Source organism: Mchenga conophoros, linkage group LG20 (genome assembly GCF_057382185.1).
Source record: "Mchenga conophoros isolate Kocher_MC1m ecotype Shallow Benthic linkage group LG20, M_conophoros_male_GT1.1, whole genome shotgun sequence".
In the NCBI taxonomy this organism is placed as follows: domain Eukaryota; kingdom Metazoa; phylum Chordata; class Actinopteri; order Cichliformes; family Cichlidae; genus Mchenga; species Mchenga conophoros.
The window spans coordinates 28901763-28929470 of NC_140545.1; the positions used below are offsets into that span (position 1 = coordinate 28901763).

Below are 27708 nucleotides of genomic sequence, written 5' to 3' on the forward strand. Positions count from 1 at the left end.
AACAATAAGAGAACAGCACCACCAAGGCTGGAGACGGAGCAATACTGGAAGAGCATATGGGAGAAGGACGCAACCCATAACGGCAATGCTCAGTGACTAGTGGATCTGAGGGCAGACCATAGCAACCTCCATGAACAGGGTCCAGTAACCATCATGGTGGCAGACATCCAAGCAAGGGTCTCTAGTATGAAGAGTTGGACAGCACCAGGCCCCGACATGGTTCACGCCTACTGGCTGAAGCTGACTACACTCCACGAGCGTCTGGCAGCACAAATGAACCAGCTGCTAGTGGACGAGAGACACCTGGAATGGCTAACCGAAGGTCGGACGGTCCTGATCCCCAAGGACCCCAAGAAGGGACCGGTCCCATCCAACTACCGACCAGTAACCTGCCTCAGTACTACATGGAAGCTCCTGTCAGGCATCATATCGGCTAAGATGAAAAGGCACATGGGTCAATACATGAGCGGGGCACAGAAAGGGATTGGCAAGAATACCAGAGGTGCAAAACACCAGCTACTGGTAGACAGAACAGTCAGCCGAGACTGCAAGACCAGGCTGACCAACCAGTGCACTGCCTGGATTGATTACAAGAAGGCCTATGACTCAATGCCCCACAGCTGGATACTGGAATGCCTAGAATTGTACAAGATCAACAGGACCCTAAGAGCCTTCATCAGGAATTCAATGGGGATGTGACGTACAACACTAGAGGCCAACTCCAAGCCCATAGCACAAGTCACCATCAAGTGTGGGATCTACCAAGGAGATGCTCTGTCCCCACTGCTGTTCTGCATAGGCCTGAACCCCCTCAGTGAGATCATTGACAAGACTGGCTACAGATACCGACTACGGAACGGAGCAGTTGTCAGCCACCTCCTGTACATGGATGACATCAAGCTGTATGCCAAGAGTGAACGAGACATCGATTCACTGATCCACACTACGCAATGACATCGGGATGTCATTCGGGCTGGAGAAGTGTAGTCGGATGATAACAAAGAGAGGGAAGGTAGTCAGAACTGAGGGGATCGAGCTACCAGAAGGCAACATTGCAGACATAGAGGACAGTTACAAGTACTTGGGGTTCCTGCAGGCGAATGGGAACCATGAAGAGGCAGCTAGGAAAGCTGGCTTTCCTGGAAGATGGCCCCAACTGACCGAGTGCTCGGTGAATACCTCAGGCAGCAGAAACCCAAGAAAGAGGAGGGATACAAGGAACCATGATGGAAGGACAGGCCCCTGCATGGTATGTACCACCGGCAGATAGAGGAGGTGGCTGATATCCAGAAATCCTACCAGTGGCTGGACAAAGCTGGACTGAAAGACAGCACAGAGGCACTAATCATGGCAGCACAAGATGCTAGCAGGCAGGGCATACATTGAACGCAATAACCAAGTGGCCGGCATAGTATATGGAAACATCTGTGCCGAATATGGCCTGGAAGTTCCGAGGTCAAAATGGGAGACACCCCCAAGGGTGGTGGAGAATGACCGAGCTAAGATCCTGTGGGACTTCCAGATACAGACGGACTCTGTATCAAAGTGCAAAGCCTCACAGATGATGTGCAGCAGTGGGTCCCTCAGTCTGTCCTCACTCTGGACACTTGCAGTTGTCACACATGGAAATCAAATGTGTGATAAGCTGCAGGATTCAAACACAAGTGTAACTTATAAACACATGTTCATACTTTTATTCCACAATCAGAGAGAAAGAAAGAGAGAAAGAATGCAGGACAGACAGACAGGTGACAGTCTCAGGTGTATACACTGCTACAAAACAGCACAAGAGAAGGAGGATTTAGTGTTTGTGTTATTACGAGTGCTAAACAAGAAGAGTTTCCAGATGGTACAGTGGACACATGTGTGACTCCTGTGATCAAAGCATCTTTCTTTCAGCTTAACGAGTGAACCGTCAGCTCGTTCAAACACACGTTAAAATCCGTTTGGCTCGACACCACCGAACAGAGGCAGCAATATAACATAGCTAACATTAACAGTGCAGTGAATCCTGCTTGTGCCGTGATATTCAGGACTACAAACCGAGCAGCATCACTGAGTTTCAGCTTGTTGTGTTTGTGGATATATGACTGACTTTAATTATCCATAAAATCATCACATTCTCTGTAAGATTATGGTCAACTATTGAACGGCGTATATTTTAAAGTAAAGGCTCTAAAACCAAGTTAGTACAAACATCACTAATGTCACATAACTCTGCCGACATGTGGCCAACAGGAATGTCTTCATTATTAAACATTCGCACATAAATAAGTGACATAATATTCAGTACTTTTGACAGTTCACTCTTCGGCCGCTCTGCTTCTGCCGTATTTTGCGGCAAAATTATCCACACCCACCGCCGCGCTATGAATTCTGGGATATATGGGACCACGAAGCGTGCACCGGACGACGCTTGACATTTGGGAAATCGACAGCATATTTGGAGTATGCATTTGAAGTACCCTTCGGATTGGGACAGCCGTCATTGCGTCGCGGTGACGTAATAATTCAATTCAATTCAATTTTATTTATATAGCGCCAAATCACAACATAAGTCGCCTCAAGGCGCTTCATAGATACAGAGAAAAACCCAACAATCATATGACCCCCTATGAGCAAGCACTTTGGCAACAGTGGGAAGGAAAAACTCCCTTTTAACAGGAAGAAACCTCCGGCAGAACCAGGCTCAGGGAGGGGCGGCCATCTGCTGCGACCGGTTGGGGTGAGAGAAGGAAGACAGGATAAAAGACATGCTGTGGAAGAGAGACAGAGGTTAATAACAGATATGATTCAATGCAGAGAGGTCTATTAACACATAGTGAGTGAGAAAGGTGACTGGAAAGGAAAAACTCAATGCATCATGGGAATCCCCCGGCAGCCTATGTCTATTGCAGCATAACTAAGGGAGGATTCAGGGTCACCTGGTCCAGCCCTAACTATATGCTTTAGCAAAAAGGAAAGTTTTAAGCCTAATCTTGAAAGTAGAGATAGTGTCTGTCTCCTGAATCCAAACTGGAAGCTGGTTCCACAGAAGAGGGGCCTGAAAACTGAAGGCTCTCCCTGTCACGGCTCCCGAGGCGAGCCGTGTGGAATAAATGAGGATCCAATCGCAGGCAGTCGTGGAGAAGTGAAGGTGATTTATTGAACACAAAAAGAATGTGGACAAACAGCAAAACGGGGCTCGAACTAAACTAAACTGGGAAACAACTAAACTACAGAGCACAAACCTGAATGAAAACGAGCAGAGGAGGATGACGATGAACAGCAGGGAGAAGACACGGTGGATACACAGACTGACACTGAGTAATACAGACGAACCGGCAACAGGCAGGAGAACACACAGGGCTTAAATACACACACCAGTAATCAGGGGATGAGAGACAGGAGGGCAACACAGCTGGGAGGAATCTGGGCTGACGGGACAGGGGAAACGTAAACTGATCACACTCACATACGACACGGACCTTCACAATAAAACAGGAAACTCAGACACATGGAACCAGACAAGACATTGAACTAAACAGACAGATTCACAAACAGATGGGGTGACACCATAGACAGACAGATTCAGACGCAGACTCAGAGGCAGACCGAATATAACACAGAACTTAAACAATCATCATCTAGAAAATGATAACAAACTAAAAGCGCTGGGTCACCGACCCAGGACCATGACAGTACCCCCCCCCCCCCCCTCAAGGGCTGGCTCCAGACAGCCCAGCAGAAACACAAAAACCGACCAAAACAAAACAGAAAAGGACCCGACCAGGGCGGGCGGAGGGGGCCCAGGACGGAGGGACAGAGTCCAAAAAGGCCCAGATGGCCAAGTTCAGGAGGCCGACCATGCGAATGGCAGCGGGGCAGGTCCGGATGCCGGCCACGCAGTAGGCAGTGGCGCGGAAACAGTTCTGGGGGCCGACCGTGCGGACGGCAACAGCGGCGTGGAAACAAGTCCGGAGGCCGGCCACGCGGAAGGCAGTGGCGGCGTTCAGGAGGGCGTCCACGGTGGCGGAGATGCCCAACAAGCGGCCTGGCAGATGACCGACGATGTGGAGGTGGTAGTAGGGGACCTGAAGGCTGCGTGGCCCCTGCAGCCCCAGGCGAAGCGGAGGCTGGACCAGACGAGGCGGAAGCGGAGGCTGGACCAGACGAAGCTGATGAGGACGCTGAAGCAGAAGCTGGACCAGGCGATGCTGATGCTGAAGCTGAAGTTGGACCAGGCGATGCTGATGAGGATGCAGAGGTTGGACCAGGCGAGGCTGAAGCAGAAGCAGAGGCTGGACCAGGCGAGGCTGAAGCAGAAGCAGAAGCTGGACCAGGCGAGGATGATGCTGAAGCCGGAGCCGGAGCAGGCGTGGGTGATGCTGAAGCCGGAGCCGGACCAGGCGTGGGTGATGCTGAAGCCGGAGCCGGACCAGGCAACGGCGAGGATGATGCTGATTCTGGACCAGGCGAGGATGCAGCAGAGGCCGAGCCAGGCGACGGCATGGGTGAAGACACGGAGGCTGCAGCTGGCGTGGAAGCTGGAGACGGAGGCGCTGCAGCAGGCGGCGGCATGGATGAAACTGCTGCTGCAAGCGAGGATGAGGCTGCTGGTGGAGCAGCTGGTGGCTGGACGGGCTCCTCGGGCCCCCCAGCTGACGAGGAAGGAGGCTGGACCGGCTCCTCGAGCCCCCCAGCTGACGAGGAAGGAGGCTGGACCGGCTCCTCGAGCCCCCCAGCTGACGAGGAAGGAGGCTGGTCGGGCTCCTCGGGCCCCCCAGCTGACGAGGAAGGAGGCTGGACGGGCTCCTCGGGCCCCCCAGCTGACGAGGAAGGAGGCTGGACGGGCTCCTCGAGCCCCCCAGCTGACGAGGAAGGAGGCTGGACAGGCTCCTCGGGCCCTCCAGCGAGAACAGTCTCAGGACCAGTGGGCACAGGGGCACCCTGGAACACACAGGACAAAACCAGCAGGTGCGAGGACCTCTGGCAGGAATAGATCAGAACCAGCAGGCGCACGGGCCTCTGGCAGGGACAGATCAGAACCAGCAGGCGCACGGGCCTCTGGCAGGGACAGAACAGAACCAGCAGGCGCACGGGCCTCTGGCAAACACATAGCAGACTTCAGCCGCCCAGAGCATTGACTCTGCTCAGGCAGTGACAGCCGGGTGCAGTCCTCAGCTGGGTTCCTAGCCTCCAGGGGTCCAGAGTGGGCTGAGGGCTGAAACTCAGCCTCTGGGGAGGCCCTGGAGCGCGTCACAGTCTCCGAACTGGCCAGCTTTTTAGGAATGATTACATTATCATTAGGTTTGACGTTCTGCTTAGAACAAACGGATGAAACACAGTTCCTTTTAGATTGATTTGACTGAGCTTGTTGTACCGGAGTAGCAAGTGACACAGGGTGCAGGGCTAGTGGCTGCTGAACAGGAGGCTGAACTGAGGGTGACTGAAACAATGGTTGGGATGACGACGGTGGTGGAATTGGAGACTGAGCTTGAGGCCGGGCGGCTAACTGAGCTTGAGGCCGGGCGGCTAACTGAGCTTGAGGCCGGGCGGCTAACTGAGCTTGAGGCCGGGCGGCTAACTGAGCTTGAGGCCGGGCGGCTAACTGAGCTTGAGGCCGGGCGGCTAACTGAGCTTCCGGTTGCAGTTCAAAAGAATAAACAGTCCTGGTATTATCAGAGCTGGTGTTAATTGTCTCTGGGATATATGCCACAGTTTCAGCAGACCCTGGGTTAGCTGACATGGGTTTAACAGGTTCAGAAGAACAACAGCCCTTTGCTTTCACTGAAGTCTTAAAAATGCCAACCTGGGAGAGATCGGTTATCACGAAGGTAGGTAAGCTTTGTGAATTAGCTCCCACTGACACACCCCGAACAACCCCAGAAGAAAAAGTCTCAAAGTTCAGATTGGAGCTGTTATCCTTTTTACTCACCACAGTCGGCCGCTCTGATATCCTGGGGTCCGACTGTGGCGAGGGGCGTCGACGGCGTGAGTGCCGTTTCCCATTTGAAGGCTGGACCGACGGGCCGGGCAGGACACTCTCCGTCGGGTCAGGGAGTGAAGCATGAGTTGCAGGGTGGGTGGTAGCAGGGGGGATAAGATGAAGCTCGTTCAGAACGAAATTCTGTGTGAGCGGGTGAAGTGAGCTGAGCAACCAGGGGAGACCAGAAACTAAGCGCTGTAGCCGAACAGCTATGCCTTGGCGGAATTCTCTCCCCTCATGCTCGAGCCATAAGTTAATTAATTTGTCCACAGAGTAAACAATATCCTCCCGGAGCTCCTCGGGCGGGTTGACTGCTGCTGGGTCCATAGTGGCCGGTTCGTACTGTCACGGCTCCCGAGGCAAGCCGTGTGGAATAAATGAGGATCCAATCGCAGGCAGTCGTGGAGAAGTGAAGGTGATTCATTGAACACAAAAAGAATGTGGACAAACAGCAAAACGGGGCTCGAACTAAACTAAACTGGGAAACAACTAAACTACAGAGCACAAACCTGAATGAAAACGAGCAGTGGATACATAGACTGACACTGAGTAATACAGACGAACCGGCAACAGGCAGGAGAACACACAGGGCTTAAATACACACACCAGTAATCAGGGGATGAGAGACAGGAGGGCAACACAGCTGGGAGGAATCTGGGCTGACGGGACAGGGGAAACGTAAACTGATCACACTCACATACGACACGGACCTTCACAATAAAACAGGAAACTCAGACACATGGAACCAGACAAGACATTGAACTAAACAGACAGATTCACAAACAGATGGGGTGACACCATAGACAGACAGATACAGACGCAGACTCAGAGGCAGACCGAATATAACACAGAACTTAAACAATCATCATCTAGAAAATGATAACAAACTAAAAGCGCTGGGTCACCGACCCAGGACCATGACACTCCCTCCCATTCTACTTTTAAATACTCTAGGAACAACAAGTAGGCCTGCGGAGCGAGAGCGAAGTGCTCTAATAGGGTGATATGGTACTACAAGGTCATTAAGATAAGATGGGGCCTGATTATTTAAGACCTTGTATGTGAGGAGCAGGATTTTGAATTCAATTCTGGATTCAACAGGAAGCCAATGAAGGGAAGCCAAAACAGGAGAAATATGCTCTCTCTTTCTAGTCCCTGTCAGTACTCTTGCTGCAGCATTTTGGATTAGCTGAAGGCTTTTCAGTGAGTTTTTAGGACATCCTGATAATAATGAATTACAGTAGTCCAGCCTGGAAGTAATAAATGCATGAACTAGTTTTTCAGCGTCACTCTGAGACAGGATATTTCTAATTTTAGAGATGTTGCGCAAATGGAAGAACGCAGTCTTACATATTTGTTTAATATGTGCATTGAAGGACATGTCCTGGTCAAAAATGACTCCAAGGTTCCTCACAGCGTTACTGGAGGCCAAGGTAATGCCATCCAGAGTAAGAATATATATATTATATTATATATTTATGTATTTTATTTTATTGTTTACACTATTTAATTTGTAAAATATGTGTACACACACACACACACACACACACGTACACACACACACACACACACGTACACACACACACACACACACACACACACACACACACACACGTAGAAAAATATTTAGTATACAAATCCAGAAATGCATATACTATTATATATTGTACATATTGTACATATTAGTTTCAGATGTAGCCATTCTTGTATTTTGCTTGTTTACGTTATTGTATTTTGCACAACTCTGTTGCTTGTGAAGCTCGCACACAAGAATTTCACTCACATGTACTGTACCAGTGTACCTGCACATGTGATGTGACAATAAAAGTGATTTGATTTGATTTGATTTGAATCTGGTTAGATACCATATTTCTAGGCTTTTCAGGGCCGAGTACAATAACCTCAGTTTTATCTGAATTAAGAAGCAGAAAGTTAACGGCCATCCAGGTCTTTATGTCTTTAAGACATTCCTGCAGTTTAACTAATTGGTGTGTGTTATCTGGCGTCATGGACAGATAGAGCTGGGTGTCATCTGCATAGCAGTGAAAATGTATGCTATGTCTTCTAATGATACTGCCTAAGGGAAGCATGTATAATGTAAACAGAATTGGTCCTAGCACTGAACCCTGTGGAACTCCATAATTAACCTCAGTGTGTGAAGAGGACTCTCCATTTACATGCACAAATTGGAGTCTATTAGATAGATATGATACAAACCACTGCAGTGCAGTACCTGTAATACCTACAGCATGTTCTAATCGCTCTAATAGGATATTATGGTCGACAGTATCGAATGCTGCACTAAGGTCTAGCAGGACAAGCACAGAGATGAGTCCACTGTCAGAGGCCATAAGAAGATCATTTGTAACCTTCACTAAAGCTGTTTCTGTGCTGTGATGAGCTCTGAAACCTGACTGAAACTCTTCAAATAAGTCATTCCTCTGCAGATGATCTTTTAGCTGTTTGACAACTACTCTTTCAAGGATTTTTGATATGAAAGGAAGGTTGGAGATTGGCCTATAATTAGCTAAGACTGCTGGGTCTAGAGATGGCTTTTTGAGTAAAGGTTTAACTACAGCTAGCTTGAAGGCCTGTGGTACGTAGCTGATTATTAGAGATAGGTTGATCATATTTAAGATCGAAGAATTAATTAATGGCAGGACTTCTTTGAGCAGTTTTGTAGGAATGGGGTCTAAAAGACACGTTGATGGTTTGGAGGAAGTAATTATTGAAGTTAACTCAGAAAGATCAATTAGAGAAAAAGAGTCTAACTTAACATCAATGGTACTAAGAGTAGCTGTAGATAATATTACATCTGTGGGATGATTATTGGTAATTTTTTCTCTAATGATAAAAATTTTTATTTGTGAAGAAGTTCATGAAGTCATTACTAGTTAACGTTAAAGGGATTGTTGGCTCAAAAGAGCTCTGACTTTTTGTCAGCCTGGCTACAGTGCTGAAGAGAAACCTGGGGTTGTTCTTATTTTCTTCAATCAGTGATGAATAGTAAGATGTTCTGGCTTTGCGGAGGGCTTTCTTATAAAGCAGCAAACTATTTCTCCAGGCTAAATGATGATCCTCTAATAGGTCTCAAAATGCGTACTTCAAGCATGCGGTCTCTTAATGGACACAGCCATAGACATGCCACACAAGCTTGACAACATGGACACAACACAGACGTGAAACACATGACAGACTGGACAGGAAACATGACACATGATCTATGTGTCATAATCCATTCTATTTTTAAACCAAAATTGGTATTGTGAGAATGTTGGTGATACCATGCTTTAAGATGTAAATGCCTATAAAATTGACATAAAATCACTTTTCTTTGAAAACTTTTTGCTTAGTTTGTTGGAGAAAAAGCAAAATCTTGAAATCTTGTGACAATAATGGAATGCATTGTTCTGGAAGAGGCATACCTGAAGTATTTATCACAAAAACTTGTCTGGTAATATACCTGGGCTTTTCCTTCCCTGTCTTGTCTTCCTTTTGTGGTGTGCAACTGATGAGGGTGAGGGGATACTAAAATATAAGGCAAAAATATAAGTGGTAGGCAGACTAGCGATGAGAAGCGATCCGTGACCTCAACTGCATGATCATGAAATCCACTTAGTGGAGCAAGTGTGCTGGCAAAATTTGGAAGAAATGGTGGGAGAAGACATCAGAAGAAATTCTGGACAATGAGAGACCTTGGTAGGGGAATGAGAGGAACCTCAGTCAGGTAGTGACGTGCTCGCAACAGAAGCTCTGATGGTGAAGCATGCTGGGAATTTTTGACGCTCTAGGTAAAGTTGTCACGGTCCCCGTGCCTGCCCAGCCGGCCTCATAAGGCTACACTTGTGTTTTTGCTTTCTCACTGCTGGCTCCTGCCCTTGGCTTACACACCTGTTGGCGATCAGCTGATTTCCCGACTACTATTTGAGGCTGGGCCACAGATTTTCTCATCGCTGGATAATTGTGCTACTAACTTTACCTTCCCGGACCTGTGACCTCCCAGCTGTACGAACGTGTGTGAGTTGGATGTGAGGACGTGAGCGAACGTGAGAGAGAGAGCCTTCCCCTAATCCCTTGGAACCCTGGATTTTTCCCCGTCACTGTATATATTATCGCACTGGTGTGTAAATAAACGGTGCTCTGAGACGTCAACCTGTTCTGCGCTTGAGTCCCTGCTTTCAGATTGTGACAAAAGTAAAGAAAAATTGTTCATAGAGTCGTTGGGGCCATATACATTTACGAAATGTATTTTTTGTTCCATGATAATATCTTAAACAGTGATGTACCTCCCCCTATGGATCTTTGATGAGCTTTAGACTTTGAAATGATATTGGTTTGTGTATAGGGATGGCCTATACTATACAGTGGGGCAAAAAAGTATTTAGTCAGCCACCGATTGTGCAAGTTCCCCCACCTAAAATGATGACAGAGGTCAGTAATTTGCACCAGAGGTACACTTCAACTGTGAGAGACAGAATGTGAAAAAAAAAATCCATGAATTCACATGGAAGGATTTGTAAAGAATTTATTCGTAAATCAGGGTGGAAAATAAGTATTTGGTCAATAACAAAAATACAACTCAATACTTTGTAACATAACCTTTGTTGGCAATAACAGAGGTCAAACGTTTACGATAGGTCTTTACCAGGTTTGCACACACAGTAGCTGGTATTTTGGCCCATTCCTCCATGCAGATCTTCTCGAGAGCAGTGATGTTTTGGGGCTGTCGCCGAGTAACACGGACTTTCAACTCCCGCCACAGATTTTCTATGGGGTTGAGGTCTGGAGACTGGCTAGGCCACTCCAGGACTTTCAAATGCTTCTTACGGAGCCACTCCTTTGTTGCCCGGGCGGTGTGTTTTGGATCATTGTCATGTTGGAAGACCCAGCCTCGTTTCATCTTCAAAGTTCTCACTGATGGAAGGAGGTTTTGGCTCAAAATCTCACGATACATGGCCCCATTCATTCTGTCCTTAACACGGATCAGTCGTCCTGTCCCCTTGGCAGAAAAACAGCCCCATAGCATGATGTTTCCACCCCCATGCTTCACAGTAGGTATGGTGTTCTTGGGATGCAACTCAGTATTCTTCGTCCTCCAAACACGACGAGTTGAGTTTATACCAATAAGTTCTACTTTGGTTTCATCTGACCACATGACATTCTCCCAATCCTCTGCTGTATCATCCATGTGCTCTCTGGCAAACTTCAGACGGGCCTGCGCGTATGAAGTTGACAAGTTTCACCACAGGATTCACAACATGATTCAGCTGTAACACCGATTTACATAGAGATTCCTGGTGGATGATGCAGTGGAGGAAAATCACATCCTGGTCAGAGTTTTCATCTTTCACTTTATTCTGGATTCTCCTCAGCAGGCCAACGTTTTTTCCCGTTAAATTTGGAGATCCATCTGTGGTGACGTTAACAAGCTTACTCCAGGGAAGCTTCATGTTTTCGATGGCAGCAGACACTCGTTCAAACAAGTCCTCTCCCCGTGTTTGTCCTTTCAGAGACTCCATTGTCAAAAACTCCTCCGTTATTTCAAAGGTTTCGTTGATTCCTCGGATAAAAATGAGGAGCTGAGCAGTGTCTTTGACATCGTTGCTTTCATCCAGTGCTAAAGAATAAAAAGTGAATGACTTCGCCTTTTTGTTTAATATGCTGGTGATATCTTCATCTATTAGTTCTACACGGCGAGTCACTGTCCGCCGTGATAAACTGATTTTCTCAAATTTGTCTTTGGTCTCCGGGCACAAAATACCTGCTGTCTCTACCATACATTCTTTTAAAAACTCGCCCTCTGACAGTGGTTTGCTGGCCTTTGCTAAATTAGCTGCCAACTTCTCAGCAGCAGATTCCCGTTCTTTTGTTGAGAGCTTGCTAGCATAATTTGCGTGCTTTGTGGCAAAGTGACGGCTAATATTATACTCTTTAAAAACCGCCACAGTTTCTTGGCATATCAGGCAAACAGCAGATGATCGGTGTTCAGTGAAAAAATATTTAGTTGTCCACTCCTTTTTGAACACTCGACATTCTCTGTCCACTTTCCTTTTCTTGGGTCCGCTCATCTTCATAGAGGGGCGGTAGGTCACAGGGTAAAGTGCAAACGTGGAGTAATAGGCCTACGCCGCTTCACCTCAACAAAGCCAATATATCTAGAGTGCGCCATCTAGTGAGGAAACATCAGAATTGCAGGGGAAATAAAACATTAACAAGGTTAATTTATAAAAAATTTTTCAAGTTTGGCGGGCCGGATCAAAACGTTTAACGGGCCGCACGTGGCCCCCGGGCCGTAGTTCGCCCATGCCTGAACTAGAGTTATTCAATATTCCAGCGACGAGTAGCTCAGCGCCCCTGCCTTAAGAAGTGTCAGTAACCAAATGCAGAATCACTGGTGATCAGCTGCAGGTGCGTGGGCCAAGGGTGGGAGCTCAATCTGAGCTCCGCCCAGGCAGAGAGACAGGAGAGAGAGAGAGCAAGGCGAGCAAGAGAGGGGAGAGCAAAGGCAGAGCAAACAAAAACAAAAACATTTGTGGCCACACTGGGCTGGCCGGGCAGGCACAGGGACCATGACAACGTGTTCATTTAGTTGGTTGCTTTCATGAGTGTCCACCACAGCAGGTCCTTTGTTTGTCCCCCGTTTCCCCAGTCATGGTCTGTGTGTCTGTCTGGTTTCTCTTGCCTTTCTGTCCCTTGCTCTCCTTGTTCTTATGCCCTTTCTCGTCCCTCCCTCTCTCACCCCTCCCTCTGTTCCCTGGGTTTCATCAGTCTGCATCTTGGTGTGTATGTTTCACGTACTTCCTGTTTTTGTTTGAAACTAGACAAGAGTCCTGTGTGTTCCATACTCGGTTGTTCTTCCCCTGTCTCGTCAGTTGATTTTGTTCACCTGTGTTCCCCAGGTGTTTCATCTCTGCTCTGACCCCCTCTGATGTATTTACTGTCTGTGTCTCCCTCCGTCCAGTGTGGTGATCTCCCTCATCCTCTGGCTGTGTGTTCCGGCTGGTATCTCAGTTTAGGTTTCTTGGTTTATGTACATAGTCATTCAGCAATAAAGCTGTGTTTAAGTTTAATTTTCCCAATTAGTCTGCATTTTGGGTCCTATATCAAGCCTTCACTGCTACATGACAACAGACCATTGAAAAGATAAATCAAATCAATTTATTTATATAGCACTTTTCACAGGATAAAAACCACCAAGTGCTTCACAATAATATAAAACAGAAATACATAAAATACATCAATGATCAAACATACAGCACAAATTAAAAGCCAATTTAAATAAATGAGTCTTAAGCTGCTTTTTAAAAGAATAAATAAAATCAAGGCAACGCAATGATGGAGGGAGAGCATTCCACAACCTGGGGGCCACCGCTCTAAAAGATCGATCTCCTCTGGTCTTAAAACAAGTTTGTGGGACTACCAACAGCCTTTGATTAGATGATCTCAGGCTGGAAGCCAGTGTAATGAACGTAACACTGGTGTAATGTGCTCTCTTTTTCGTATCTTAGTTAAAAGCTTTGCAGCAGCATTCTGGACTAACTGGAGATGGTCAAGATTCATTTTGCTCAGACAAAGAAAAAGACTGTTACAATAATCTAAGCGAGATGAAATAAAAGCATGAATAACCATTTCTAACTCAGATTTAGACAGCAAAATTCACAGTTTGGAGATGTTTCTTAGCTGAAAAAGGCAATTCCTAATTAACTGACGAGACTGTTGTTCTAGGGACATGGCAGAATCAAAGATCACACCAAGGTACCTGAGGCTAGGGTGAACAGATGAGCGAGAGAACCAAGATGCTGTTTGATATCTGGTTGTCGGGGGCAATAATTAATGTTTCTGACTTCTCAGAGTTCAGCTGTAAGTAGTTGTGACCAAGCCGCTATTCAATGGAAGCTAAACATTTAATTAAACAGGACAGTTTATGGACTTCCATTGGCTTAAAAGAGCAATAGAGCTGAATATCATCAGCATAGAAGTGATAAGACACCTCAGGGAACTGCCTAATTAGAAGTCCTAGAAGTAACATGTACAAAAGAAAAAGAATAGGACCCAGAACTGAACCCTGCGGTACCCCACATGTCAGATCTTTAGAATGTGACATAAGTCTGACTGATTTGGGCTGGTTGGTGAGGAGATCAGTGATACAGGATCAGATGGTATCCTCTGTGGACTGATTTGCTCTGTAAGCAAAGTGGTAGGGGTCCAGAGAGGGCAGTAGGCAGTCTCTGATATGCTGAGACACTCGAAACACTTCATGACTGAAGATTTAGGGGGTATAGGTCTGTAGTCATTGAGGAAGTCTATTACAGGCTTTTAGGGAATGGGAATCATTATGTAGGCCTTCAGACAGGTGGTAATGGTGGCATGAGTCAGGCAGAGGTTAAACAACCTGATGAAGATCCCCTCCCAGTTGGTCCGCACAGGCTTTGACCACAGCCCCATGCCATCATGGCCACAAAGCTCTCTTGGAGTTCACCACTCTCAGTTGCCTCCTTACCTCATGCTCCTAAAGGGAGAGTGCTGGGTGAGAAGGAGGGGGAGGTGAGGTGACGCTGAGCAAAGAAGTTGTTGAGCTGCTCTGCTAAGTGTGAAACTGAAGGCCTCATCCTCCTCCTGTGAGCCTCCTTAGCTTGTTTGACACCCCTCCTAGAGTTGGCTCTGGCAGTGCTGTACAGAAAACTTTCCCTCAGCTGGAAGGCAGAGTTACCAGTTCTGATCAGAGCCTGTACTTCTCTCGTGATCCAAGGTTTCCAGTTAGGAAAAACTGTTATATTCTCAACACAGCACTTAATGTAGAAAAGGACAGACTAGGTGAAGCTCTCCAGGTCCTGCTGTTCAAAGATGAATCAGTCTGTCAGATCAACACCTGTAGCTGGATGAGAGCACCATCTGGCCATGTTTTAGTGACCTGGGTGCTTGGAGGGGTTTGTTTCCTGAGGATGGTTTAAAAACAGATGAAGAGCAGAGACGAGTGGTCATATTGTCAGAGGTGGGGGAGGGGTGTCGCTTGATGTTACTGTGCACATGGTCCAGTGTCCTGTTGCCCCTGGTAGAGCACTTTGGGGAGTACAGCTTTCAAATAAATAAAGTCCTCAGCAACAACATGCCTCAGCCTTGATGTATATACAGGGAGTGCAGAATTATTAGGCAAGTTGTATTTTTGAGGAATGATTTCATTATTGAACAACAACCATGTTCTCAATGAACCCAAAAAACTAATTAATATCAAAGCTGAATGTTTTTGGAAGTAGTTTTTAGTTTGTTTTTAGTTTTAGCTATTTTAGGGGGATATCTGTGTGTGCAGGTGACTATTACTGTGCATAATTATTAGGCAACTTAACAAAAAACAAATATATACCCATTTCAATTATTTATTTTTACCAGTGAAACCAATATAACATCTGCACATTCACAAATATACATTTCTGACATTCAAAAACAAAACAAAAACCAATCAGCGACCAATATAGCCACCTTTCTTTGCAAGGACACTCAAAAGCCTGCCATCCATGGATTCTGTCAGTGTTTTGATCTGTTCACCATCAACATTGCGTGCAGCAGCAACCACAGCCTCCCAGACACTGTTCAGAGAGGTGTACTGTTTTCCCTCCTTGTAAATCTCACATTTGATGATGGACCACAGGTTCTCAATGGGGTTCAGATCAGATGAACAAGGTGGCCATGTCATTAGTTTTTCTTCTTTTATACCCTTTCTTGCCAGCCACGCTGTGGAGTACTTAGATGCGTGTGATGGAGCATTGTCCTGCATGAAAATCACGTTTTACTTGAAGGATGCAGACTTCTTCCTGTACCACTGCTTGAAGAAGGTGTCTTCCAGAAACTGGCAGTAGGACTGGGAGTTGAGCTTGACTCCATCCTCAACCCGAAAAGGCCCCACAAGCTCATCTTTGATGATACCAGCCCAAACCAGTACTCCACCTCCACCTTGCTGGCGTCTGAGTCGGACTGGAGCTCTCTGCCCTTTACCAATCCAGCCACGGGCCCATCAATCTGGCCCATCAAGGCTCACTCTCATTTCATCAGTCCATAAAACCTTAGAAAAACCAGTCTTGAGATATTTCTTGGCCCAGTCTTGACGTTTCAGCTTGTGTGTCTTGTTCAGTGGTGGTCGTCTTTCAGCCTTTCTTACCTTGGCCATGTCTCTGAGTATTGCACACCTTGTGCTTTTGGGCACTCCAGTGATGTTGCAGCTCTGAAATATGGCCAAACTGGTGGCAAGTGGCATCTTGGCAGCTGCACGCTTGACTTTTCTCAGTTCACGGGCAGTTATTTTGCACCTTGGTTTTTCCACACGCTTCTTGCGACCCTGTTGACTATTTTGAATGAAACGCTTGATTGTTCGATGATCACGCTTCAGAAGCTTTGCAATTTTGAGACTGCTGCATCCCTCTGCAAGATATCTCACTATTTTTGACTTTTCTGAGCCTGTCAAGTCCTTCTTTTGACCCATTTTGCCAAAGGAAAGGACGTTGCCTAATAATTATGCGCACCTGATATAGGGTGTTGATGTCATTAGACCACACCCCTTCTCATTACAGAGATGCACATCACCTAATATGCTTAATTGGTAGTAGGCTTTCGAGCCTATACAGCTTGGAGCACGACAACATGCATGAAGAGGATGATGTGGACAAAATACTCATTTGCCTAATAATTCTGCACTCCCTGTACAACAGAGCAGCAGTGAATAGTATAAGAAACTACAGGACTATTGACTGTGCAGAACCTTTCTATTCACTGCAGGAGTCTTATCTTCCTCTGTTTTCTTCTTGGCAGGTTATTTAACCGTTACTAGTGAATCTCTTCCTCCTGTCGTCATTGGAGATACAGTCACACTCAAGTGCAACTTCCAAACAGATGGCAGCCTGAAAGAGATTGTGTGGTTTCGGGAAAGCGAACAGGTAAAGTTAGTTAGCTTTGAGCTGAATGATGATCTTGCGTGTGTAATGCTGCAACAAGAGTACTGAGAGGGACTAGAAAGAGAGAGCAGATTTCTCCAGTACTGGCTTCTCTTCATTGGCTCCCTGTTAAATCCAGAATCAAAATCCTTGTCATCACATTACAAGGTCTTAAATAATAAGGCCCCATCTTATCTTGAAGACCTAATAGTACCGCATCACCCCAACCAAACACTTGGCTCTCAGACTGAATCAGAGTCAAAATGACTTTTATTTCCAAGTTTGTGCGTGGATCTTGCTGTGGTGTTATGGTGAAAAGTATTTACAGTATATGTAATATATACATCACTGTATAAATATTAACAATAAATACACATAAAAGAAATATATAATACCTAGTACCTACAGTTATAGAATACAAATGATAAATTAACAAATATGTAAGATTATGAGTGAGGGGAGTGCAAAATGTAGATAGGAAATGATGTGCAAAGTCTTTATAGCCTGAGTATATTGTATTTCCGTTGTTTTTTCCTATCAGCCTACCTCTCTGACATGTCTTCCCAATGTGATGTTTGTGTAAAGTTTGGTCAGAAGGTTCCTTTGTAAGTGCGCATGCACCATTAGCGTGCTGCCTGATGTAACCTATAATTTCCTTCGGGATTAATAAAGTATTCTGATTCTGATTCTGATTTACAACAAAGTGCAAACACCGGTTACACTCAGCAGAAGGGCCAGATTACACTTTTCCAAAAAACAGAGCCTGCATAGTTAAGGGGGAAAATTTTTTTTTGGGCAGATATGAAATAGACAAGATAAATTTATACCAGAATCATGGGAAGAGAAAAATATGATAATGGAAAAGCAACAGCCCATGATGTGCCAGCATGTGCCAGTGTGTTTATCTAATTTTACAGATGGATTTATTGATGTGGCTGCTATGTCAGTCTGACTTCTGAAGTGCACAGGGCTATATTTAATGCTTAGATTCAGTCAAATGATGCAAAACTGATCGGACAGTACTTCAAACTACTGATGGACAATGACCCAAAGCCAGCTGCAAAATACACCTAAGAGTTTCTCATGGCAAAGAAATGGGATATTCTTCAACCGCTGCGTTAGTCAACTAATCTCAACACAAAAACTGGAAATACATTTTTTACTTTTTTATGTTGGGGTTGGCAAATTGCACATGTCAAGGCTGATATAGGACTTTCAAATTGATACCATAGGCGTGTCTACTAAAACTCTCAGGCGATTTTGAATCTCAGTGACCTCAACTTGAAGGTTAGAGGTCAGAGGTCAAGCTTTCTGAAATGGTAAATGGTAAAATGGTAAATGGCCTGTATTTATATAGTGCTTTACTAGTCCCTAAGGACCCCAAAGCGCTTTACATATCCAGTTATCCACCCATTCACGCACACATTCACACAGTGTTGTAAAGCGATAACTCGAGACGGAAATCACATAAGATTTTGAAACTGATACCATAGGTGTATCTGCTTGGAAGCTGAGGCGTGCATAAATTCATACAGTGGGGCAAAAAAGTATTTAGTCAGCCACTGATTGTGCAAGTTCCCCCACTTAAAATGATGACAGAGGTCAGTAATTTGCACCAGAGGTACACTTCAACTGTGAGAGACAGAATGTGAAAAAAAAAAATCCATGAATCCACATGGTAGGATTTGTAAAGAATTTATTCGTAAATCAGGGTGGAAAATAAGTATTTGGTCAATAACAAAAATACAACTCAATACTTTGTAACATAACCTTTGTTGGCAATAACAGAGGTCAAACGTTTACTATAAGTCTTTACCAGGTTTGCACACACAGTAGCTGGTATTTTGGCCCATTCCTCCATGCAGATCTTCTCGAGAGCAGTGATGTTTTGGGGCTGTCGCCGAGCAACACGGACTTTCAACTCCCGCCACAGATTTTCTATGGGGTTGAGGTCTGGAGACTGGCTAGGCCACTCCAGGACTTTCAAATGCTTCTTACGGAGCCACTCCTTTGTTGCCCGGGCGGTGTGTTTTGGATCATTGTCATGTTGGAAGACCCAGCCTCGTTTCATCTTCAAAGTTCTCACTGATGGAAGGAGGTTTTGGCTCAAAATCTCACGATACATGGCCCCATTCATTCTGTCCTTAACACGGATCAGTCGTCCTGTCCCCTTGGCAGAAAAACAGCCCCATAGCATGATGTTTCCACCCCCATGCTTCACAGTAGGTATGGTGTTCTTGGGATGCAACTCAGTATTCTTCTTCCTCCAAACACGACGAGTTGAGTTTATACCAAAAAGTTCTACTTTGGTTTCATCTGACCACATGACATTCTCCCAATCCTCTGCTGTATCATCCATGTGCTCTCTGGCAAACTTCAGACGGGCCTGGACATGCACTGGCTTCAGCAGCGGAACACGTCTGGCACTGCGGGATTTGATTCCCTGCCGTTGTAGTGTGTTACTGATGGTGACCTTTGTTACTTTGGTCCCAGCTCTCTGCAGGTCATTCACCAGGTCCCCCCGTGTGGTTCTGGGATCTTTGCTCACCGTTCTCATGATCATTTTGACCCCACGGGATGAGATCTTGTGTGGAGCCCCAGATCGAGGGAGATTATCAGTGGTCTTGTATGTCTTCCATTTTCTGATGATTGCTCCCACAGTTGATTTTTTCACACCAAGCTGCTTGCCTATTGTAGATTCACTCTTCCCAGTCTGGTGCAGGTCTACAATACTTTTCCTGGTGTCCTTCGAAAGCTCTTTGGTCTTGGCCATGGCGGAGTTTGGAGTCTGACTGTTTGAGGCTGTGGACAGGTGTCTTTTATACAGATGATGAGTTCAAACAGGTGCCATTCATACAGGTAACGAGTGGGGGACAGAAAAGCTTCTTACAGAAGACGTTACAGGTCTGTGAGAGCCAGAGATTTTCCATGTTTGAGGTGACCAAATACTTATTTTCCACCCTAATTTATGAATAAATTCTTTACAAATCCTACCATGTGGATTCATGGATTTTTTTTTTCACATTCTGTCTCTCACAGTTGAAGTGTACCTCTGGTGCAAATTACTGACCTCTGTCATCATTTTAAGTGGGGGAACTTGCACAATCGGTGGCTGACTAAATACTTTTTTGCCCCACTGTATCTATATGGTCCGCCTCCTCTAGTTCAATTGATTCTAATTCTAATGTACTTCTCCCTGGCAGATTATTGAAGGAGCCAGTGCCAAGCAAAAGATTTTCAGCTATAATGCCATGTACAACACTAGCTACTCCAACATGGAGGACAACCGCAAACGGGAGGACCTAGTATACCAGTCAACAGTTCGGTGAGACTAGTACACTGAAATAGTGTTTTTGTTATGCTCTATGATAATTTTCCACAGAAAATCTGAGTTGTTAATAAAAATCATTCTTTGCATGAACAGACTTCCAGAAGTTCACATGGAGGATGATGGCCTGTATGAGTGCCATGTAGGGATTTATGACAGAAATTCCAAAGACAAAGTTATTCTAGCCTCTAGCAGTATCACCCTCACTGTCATAGGTATGTATTCATACTCATGTTGTCCCATGAACATCTCTGGCTGTATCAGTGGTTTTCTCTTGGCACCATGTATATCTTTTACTAAATTCTGTAGTAATTTATGGAAGTATTGTAAAGTATTTCATTATAGCTATAGTTTGGTTATAATTTGCCATTGGTGTATATTTTACAGGAAGAATTCATTACACTGGGGTAATAAGTTGTAAAAATAGTAAAAAAAAAAAACATTATTGTAATGTTTTGAAATTTTTGCTCTTTAAGGTCTTTGCACTCCAGTGTCAGCTCAGCTTCATTAAACACACCTTCAATGAAATGAAAGCACCTTCCTCTTTGACTGCCTTGGTCATTGTATTTTCTCTCCAGTACCTCCAAAGTCTATCTCTGTGGTGGTGGCCAACAGCCCAGCTCCATTCAGCCGCTACGAGGCTCAAAACTTCACTCTGGTTTGCATTGTTACAGGAGCAAAACCAGCTCCCATGGTGAGATGGAGAATTTTTATGTCTTTATCTCTCTTGAAAGATTTGGTATTTACATCACTGCTAAGTATGTGAGGAAGGATAACTTAATTGTTGATCATCAGCCTATTTATGAATATGGAAACAACTCAAATATTTTCCTGATAGAGTTGAAAACTGTGTTCTTTCTTTCACTGCAGAATTAATTTAGTGTGCACTGCTGGATTTGGTTGGTGCTCACATAAAAAGAGCAATAACCCCTACTTGATGCACCCTACAGCAGTTGGAAATTTTGAACATTGGAATTGGGAATTTATTGCATTGGGAATTAATATTGGAGAATATTATGTGGCTGTAAGCAGGAAAACTCCAACAATCAGCAGTGCAGTGACAGCTCCTTTATTTACAGTATGCTTTCGTGTTTTCCACTTATGAAGCCAACAGAATTAGAGGCAATGTCATTTTAGAAACATAATTCTGGCTACCCCCCCCCCCCCCCCCCTCTTGCCCTCAGCAGAGATAGTTTCAGCCCTATCCCAGGCAGTGACCCTGAACTAGATAAGCAGAATTAAATAGATGGATACAATTCTTGCTGAAAATGCCACTACAAAATAAAAAAGCAATAGAGCAAGAACAATGCAGACCCATCTTATAGCAAAATGCAAAAGCTCTTATGTACACTGAAAGGATGGTTAGATTTTGTTATTCACCCTGTTCCTATTTCATTTCCCCCTTCTGCACTGTAAGCCTGTTTGGATGCCTAAACCTAAATGACTAAAAACAAAGATAAATCTAAACATGTTGCCACACGGGGAACAAATCCTGTATGTAAAGTTGTCTTAGCACTACCAACCCCTGAGAAGTGTCTGCTATCAGTGAAGACAACAGGAGCAAGTGCAACTGCCAATAACCTTGATAATGTCCAAGTTGGTGTCTATATCATAGACTTGTAAAAATTACAACCTGACGATTATTTGATTTTCCTGGTTGCTGCTTAGCCGTAAAAGGCTGAGTTATTATTATCTACTGGGCGGGTGGGAAAACAGGCGGCATGGACTTCCAAATGAATTAATAGCACAGGTGCAAATACTAAAAATCTCAGTGACCTCAACTTCAAGGTCAAGGTCAAAGGTCAACTTTTCTGAAAATCACCTGGAAGATTTCAGATTTAAACCATAGATCTATGGAGGAGGAGCCTGAGGGGTAGCACTGGTGGCTGCCAGCATTTTTAAAAATTTTACAGCTGTGGATGAGACTCACATTTCTGCACTATCCTACTAACTTTAACACACACAATGGAGTTCTCCAGCTGAACTTGACTTATGATTAAATGTCTTCAAAATGCCTAGTGAGCTAAGTTTTTCTCTCTCTGCTGTTTAGGTATACTTCAAGAGAGATGGTGAGCTTATTGATGTTGTGCCAACAGCCCAGTCTTTTTCTTCAGTAGGAGTTCAAAGTAAGAGCCCAGGTCACAAAAAGAGCTGGACTATGAACCAGGCAGGGCTTTGGAGTACCCAGGTGTTGACCAGTCGAGATGTTGATGACACCAAACCCCAGAGGACCCTGCTGGAGCAAGAGGAGAAGCAGGCCAGGCTAGACCATAATGGACCTGTTGACTCTCAGGGCCAAGAAGAAGAGTCCGAACTGAATCCTGAGGAAACCACTGAGATTATCCCTGAGACAATAGTGAGCAGGGAATTTCCCCGCTGGGTTCAGACTACTGACCCTCTCTATTACTTCTATCACCGGCAGCAGGCAGCAGGCGATGGCACCATGGAGGTTAGAGCCATGCTAACCTGGAGCCTCAACCCCCAGCTGGACAATGAGGCTCTATTCAGCTGTGAGGTCAACCACCCAGCTCTATCCATGCCCATGCAAGCTGAGGTCACATTGGGTGAGTCATTCACTAACTGGCTGAGCTAACATGCAAACAGAGTTGTTTTTAAATCCAGTCACATGTGTTCAGTGTCCAGTGTGTTATTTTTACATTTTTCCTCTTAGCTGCTCCCAGAGGACCTAAGCTGTCCATGAGTCCCAGTAAAGCCAAAGTGGGAGATACAGTGCGGATCACTGTCCAGGGCTTCCAGCTGGGACCTTCTGCAGTGAGTATTCAACACAGAGACTCTAAAAATCATTGTGAAGTTTAAAAATCTGAACTTGTAGTACTTCTGTTGGATAGCTGTGACAGTTTCAATGGCATAAAATTTAAAATGCTTCTCATGCTCACACACCTGTGTGTCCACAGAGTGAAGTCTTCCCTGAGCCAATGTTCACTTGGACCAAGGTTGGTGGGGATCTGCTCGATGGCAGAGCAGTCCATAACGGAAGGGAACTCATCCTGGAGAGAGTCCCTGCTGAGCTCAATGGCTCCATGTTTCGCTGCACAGCCCAGAATCCTCTGGGCTCCACGGATACCCACACCCGCCTGATCGTGTTTGGTGAGTTGTTTGTGTAGGGATTAGTTCTGATCAGTCAATGCTTTCGGTCTTTTCAAAGCGAATCTTGTGTTTTTACAGACAACCCAAGACTGAAGAGAGGAAAAGAACATTACATTGGTACGTCAGTTTCAGTACAGCTACAACTGTGACGGTGGCAACTTTGCACGAGTCTAAAAGAAAAACAAGAAGTATAAAAAGAGAGTGACCTTAAGGTGTGGGCTTTTTGGGAGTTCCCAGCACATTTTAATAACTACACATAATCTGATTACCTCCAGGAGGTAGGGCAGGTCATCTGCTACTCAAAGGTCGGTGGCTCAGTCGCTGGCTCTTCCAGTCCACAGTGCCCTGAGTGAAGATACTGAATCCCAAATTGCAAATTCATGATAGAAAACAGTTAAAGGCATTGAATTAAGTGATGAATCAATGTGTCAAAAGTATTTACAGTACAAGGTTTATTTTTGAAACTGTTTGCAGTTTTTATTTATTTATATAGTATTTATGCACCAGGTGTGTAGTTAGAAGAAAGGACAGTGTGTTTGTCAGTGTGACACTTTGATGTATTTGTGATCATTTTCAAACTTTGGAGTTTTGCGCGCGCACACACACACACACACACACACACACACACACACACACACACGTACTGGATTGATAGATAACAGGACAAACTGGCTGGTTGACAGTACAAATACCACATGCTTGGATAGGAGGTTGTTACATCAGCATTTGAATTTTGTCTTGTTTGTGTGCAGCCATCAACACAGCAGTCGGTCGGCACTCCTTCACATTATCCACCATTCTACTGCTGAGATTCACCTGTGAGCTGACGTGACCCGAAGCTCTGCTCTGCTGCTAAACACACTACCCAACTTCCTGAGGCACCATCAGTGACCATCAAGTAGTTAAACCTCCAACCAGTCCTTCTGCTTGAGCACCTAGGAGGAAGGACTCATTCTGATTCTGCATTAGACACAGAATGAAGTTTCAGAGGCAATTTACATGTAATCTTGGGAATACTTGAGATTTACCACTACCATAGGGATAATAGTAGATAGATTGTAAGTCAGCATTATCAGCTGCCGGGATTTTGATTCATAGCATCACTCCGACTGCCAGATTTATGTTATATAAACAAAAACAAAAACAAAAACCCACAACCCAGGCCAACTCAAAGACACATCAAATATTGATTAGTTAGGGCTATTATTCAAAAAGATCTGGTGAACAAGTTCTCTAGAAATCATCAAATCTGGACAGCTTTCACGTTCTTACATAAAATAGCTGATGTTTTGGGGGTCTGATTGTTCCTTCTAGTGATGGGATTTCCAGCTCTTTTTAGAGAACCGGATCTTTAGGCTCAGCTCACTAAAAAGAGCCGGCTCTTTCAGCTCCGAACCGGCTCTTCAGGTTGTTTTGTTGCTTTAATTTATTTATTTTAAACAATAATATAAAATTATGCACAAAAGGAGTTACCGTACTAATGTAAAAAAAATGTGGTTTTATTTATATATGTTTATATATAAATATATGTGGTGGCCCCTAGAGACAAAGCACGTACAAACTCCAAAAAGCACATACAAATTCCAAAACACATTCCTAGAGTTAACTGAACTTCCAAAACAGAGCTACCTAGATCACTTAAATTACACAATTGAAAGCATATGTGTATGGTTTGTGTATTTATACACAAGCACTCATATATATTCAAATAATTAAACAAAAAATGTTCATTTACCTGTTACTACCACACACCAAATGCGGTCGTTGGTACTTGCTGGCTTGTGTAGCCACTAGGTAACAAAAGCTCAACACTGCACCTAGCATTCTGGAGCACTTCTGTTGTGTTTTGTACGTGTTTTGGAGATTTACGTGCTTCAGGGTTTGTACGTGTTTTGAAGTTTGTAAGTGCTCTGTCTCTAGGGGCCACTGTAAATATACTTTTATTTATTCACTCCACATAAAATGTAATAAATAAATCATATAATACAAAAACCAACTAGTCACATTTCAACTTTTAACTATTTACATTTTCAGCTTTTTCCTTTTAAACAAATTTAAAATGAAAACATAAAACACTACAAACCACAACACAATTAAATATAAATTAAAATATGAAAACAAAAAGAACATGCATATTCTCTGTCATATGGGCCTGCATGAATAAACTTTCTGAATCCTTTATCATCCGCAACTGAAAATAGTTGTGGATGATTACTATACCTTTCTACAACACGTTCTCACTCCCAAAGCGTAACATTCTACGCTAGGTGACAAATCGTCAACATATTACGTTTTCGGGCACCCAACACATTCCTACATGATGACATCGGAAAACTGAGGACATGTGAGAACCGTTTGGACTCAATCTACACATGTTTGCTCTTTTCCTTAAAATCGCTTGGGAAAACACTATTTCATGTCATTAAAGTGCTGGTTACAGTTAGAAATAAGGTTATGGTTAGGCTTAGGGATAAGGTTATGGTTTAGGGCTGCAATACAGGGCTGGAACGTCTATTACTGCGGGAGCGTAATTCCACTGGATTTAATCCATAACCCGGCGCGTGCCATAACAACGCGGAAGGTCACCTTTCGCGTTCCTCATTGTCCTGGTTCTGTTATTTTTCAATACTTGCTTGGTTAAGATTCATATTCAAAACATCATAAATTTATTTCAGTTAGTGCAACAAAAACTGAAATAAATGACTAAAAATAAAATAAGATACTGTGCTGTGATACAGTGATTCAGACTTCCTCGAGTCTCTAAATTGGACGGCAGTTTACCAAACTAGTGAATGAATAGATTATATAGAAGATAAAGATTTATTGAACAAACTAAAACAATGTTTTTTAAACATAAATATGAATAAAAATGGACAGGAATATTATTCCAGATTAAATAAACTTAAAAAAAAAACTTTAACTTTAAATATTCTGTCAAAATCAGGCAAGTTAGAAATATGAACACATGGCCAAAAACCCCAGAAAAAATACACAAGGTTCGAGCCGCATGTAGATGGAGCTGGGGCATTGCTTCAGGAATGGAACTAATAAACTGTGTGGGCCATTCAGTGTCATACTTTCCCTTGAGTCTATCACTACACTGCAGCTCCATCTGAATCTGCACAGGTGCAGTTCAGCAAAGTCCGCTGACTTGGTTCAACATTGCTTGGCAACAGGGAAGGTAAGGCAGGTTGCACTGGTGCGTTTGTGACAGCTTCACTTGAAATGCCTTCACCACATCATACATGTCCATGAACTGACAGATTTCCTTGCTGAGCTTAAAAACTCTATTGAGAATTTTTATCCCAACTCAGCCAACGGACGTCAGTATGATAAGGAATGTCGGCAAATTCTGAATCTATTTCCCACATAAAAGACTGAAATTGACGGTGATTTAAACTTTTAGCTCAGATAAAATTTACGGTTTACGTTACGGAGATCATTACATGCTCCATTTTTAGGACTTTACCACACAGCCTTTCCTGGTGTGTGATGCAGTATGCTGTTAACTCACGGTACAGTTCTCCTCCTGCATCTTTACTCGCATCCTGCTGACTAGTCCGCTTTTTTCATCGCACAACACCGGCGCTCCATCTGTTGTAAGTCCAACAAGTTTGTCCCATGGTAGTTTCATGTCGGTTACACTTTGACATATGTTTTCAAAAATGTCTTTTCCTGTTGTTGTCCCATGCATCGATTTAATGTTCAATATTTCCTCTCCACGGATGAAGATGGTCAGCTGTGCAATGTCCATCATGTCTGTACTTTCATCCACAGCAAGAGAGTATGCAATAAAGCTTTTGCTTCTTTCACACAACTGTGTTCTTAAATCAGTGGCCATCTCACAAACCCGATCAGCAATCGTATTTCTCCTCAGGCTCACATTTGCCAAAATCTGCATTTTGTCTGGACACAAGACGTCGCACAGCTTCATCATGCAGCTCTTCAGAGTGGTACCGGGCTGATTTGGCTCCTCTGCTACAATAAAACTTGCTTTCACAACAGCTTCACTTTGTGATTTTGCTCTGGTGAAAAACATCTGCTGAAATGTCAGATTTTTCTTTAGCTCTTCTACTTTCTGTAGTTTCTGCTCTGCATATCCTGACGTTTTGTCTCGTAGTGCTGTCTTAAATTAAATTCCTTAATTACAGCCACATTAGCTCCACTAATAAGTAGAGATGGACCGATCCGATATTACGTATCGTATCGGTCCGATACTGACGTAAATTGCTGGATCTGATGTTGGAGAGAAATAAAAAATGTAATCGATCCATTATATATCAAAAAAGCACCTCACAAAACTTGCGACACGGCGTAACTCGGCTCATAACCGTAGCACATTGGAGCAGTGTGCTCACGTGATAGAGCGGCTGTGTGTATTT

The 27708-nt window shown here is 44.3% G+C and overlaps 1 protein-coding gene across 7 annotated transcripts in view; it reads left to right on the forward strand.

The window, feature by feature from the left end:
- Positions 1–27172, forward strand: part of LOC146551036 (immunoglobulin superfamily member 21-like) — a 54778-nt gene extending 27606 nt beyond the window's left edge. For 4 of the 7 annotated variants that reach the window (XM_085259246.1, XM_085259248.1, XM_085259247.1 and 1 more), the window contains 9 exons: positions 16769–16893; positions 20094–20215; positions 20315–20433; positions 20797–20912; positions 22269–22782; positions 22890–22990; positions 23134–23326; positions 23405–23443; positions 24079–27172. In XM_085259246.1, the coding sequence (XP_085115372.1) occupies positions 16769–16893; positions 20094–20215; positions 20315–20433; positions 20797–20912; positions 22269–22782; positions 22890–22990; positions 23134–23326; positions 23405–23443; positions 24079–24158 (1409 nt within the window). In that variant the 3' untranslated portion in view covers positions 24159–27172. The remainder of the gene's footprint in view (positions 1–16768; positions 16894–20093; positions 20216–20314; positions 20434–20796; positions 20913–22268; positions 22783–22889; positions 22991–23133; positions 23327–23404; positions 23444–24078) is intronic. The other 3 variants (XM_085259250.1, XM_085259251.1, XM_085259252.1) reach the window with 1 other exon arrangement.
- Positions 27173–27708: the final 536 nt, after the last annotated feature.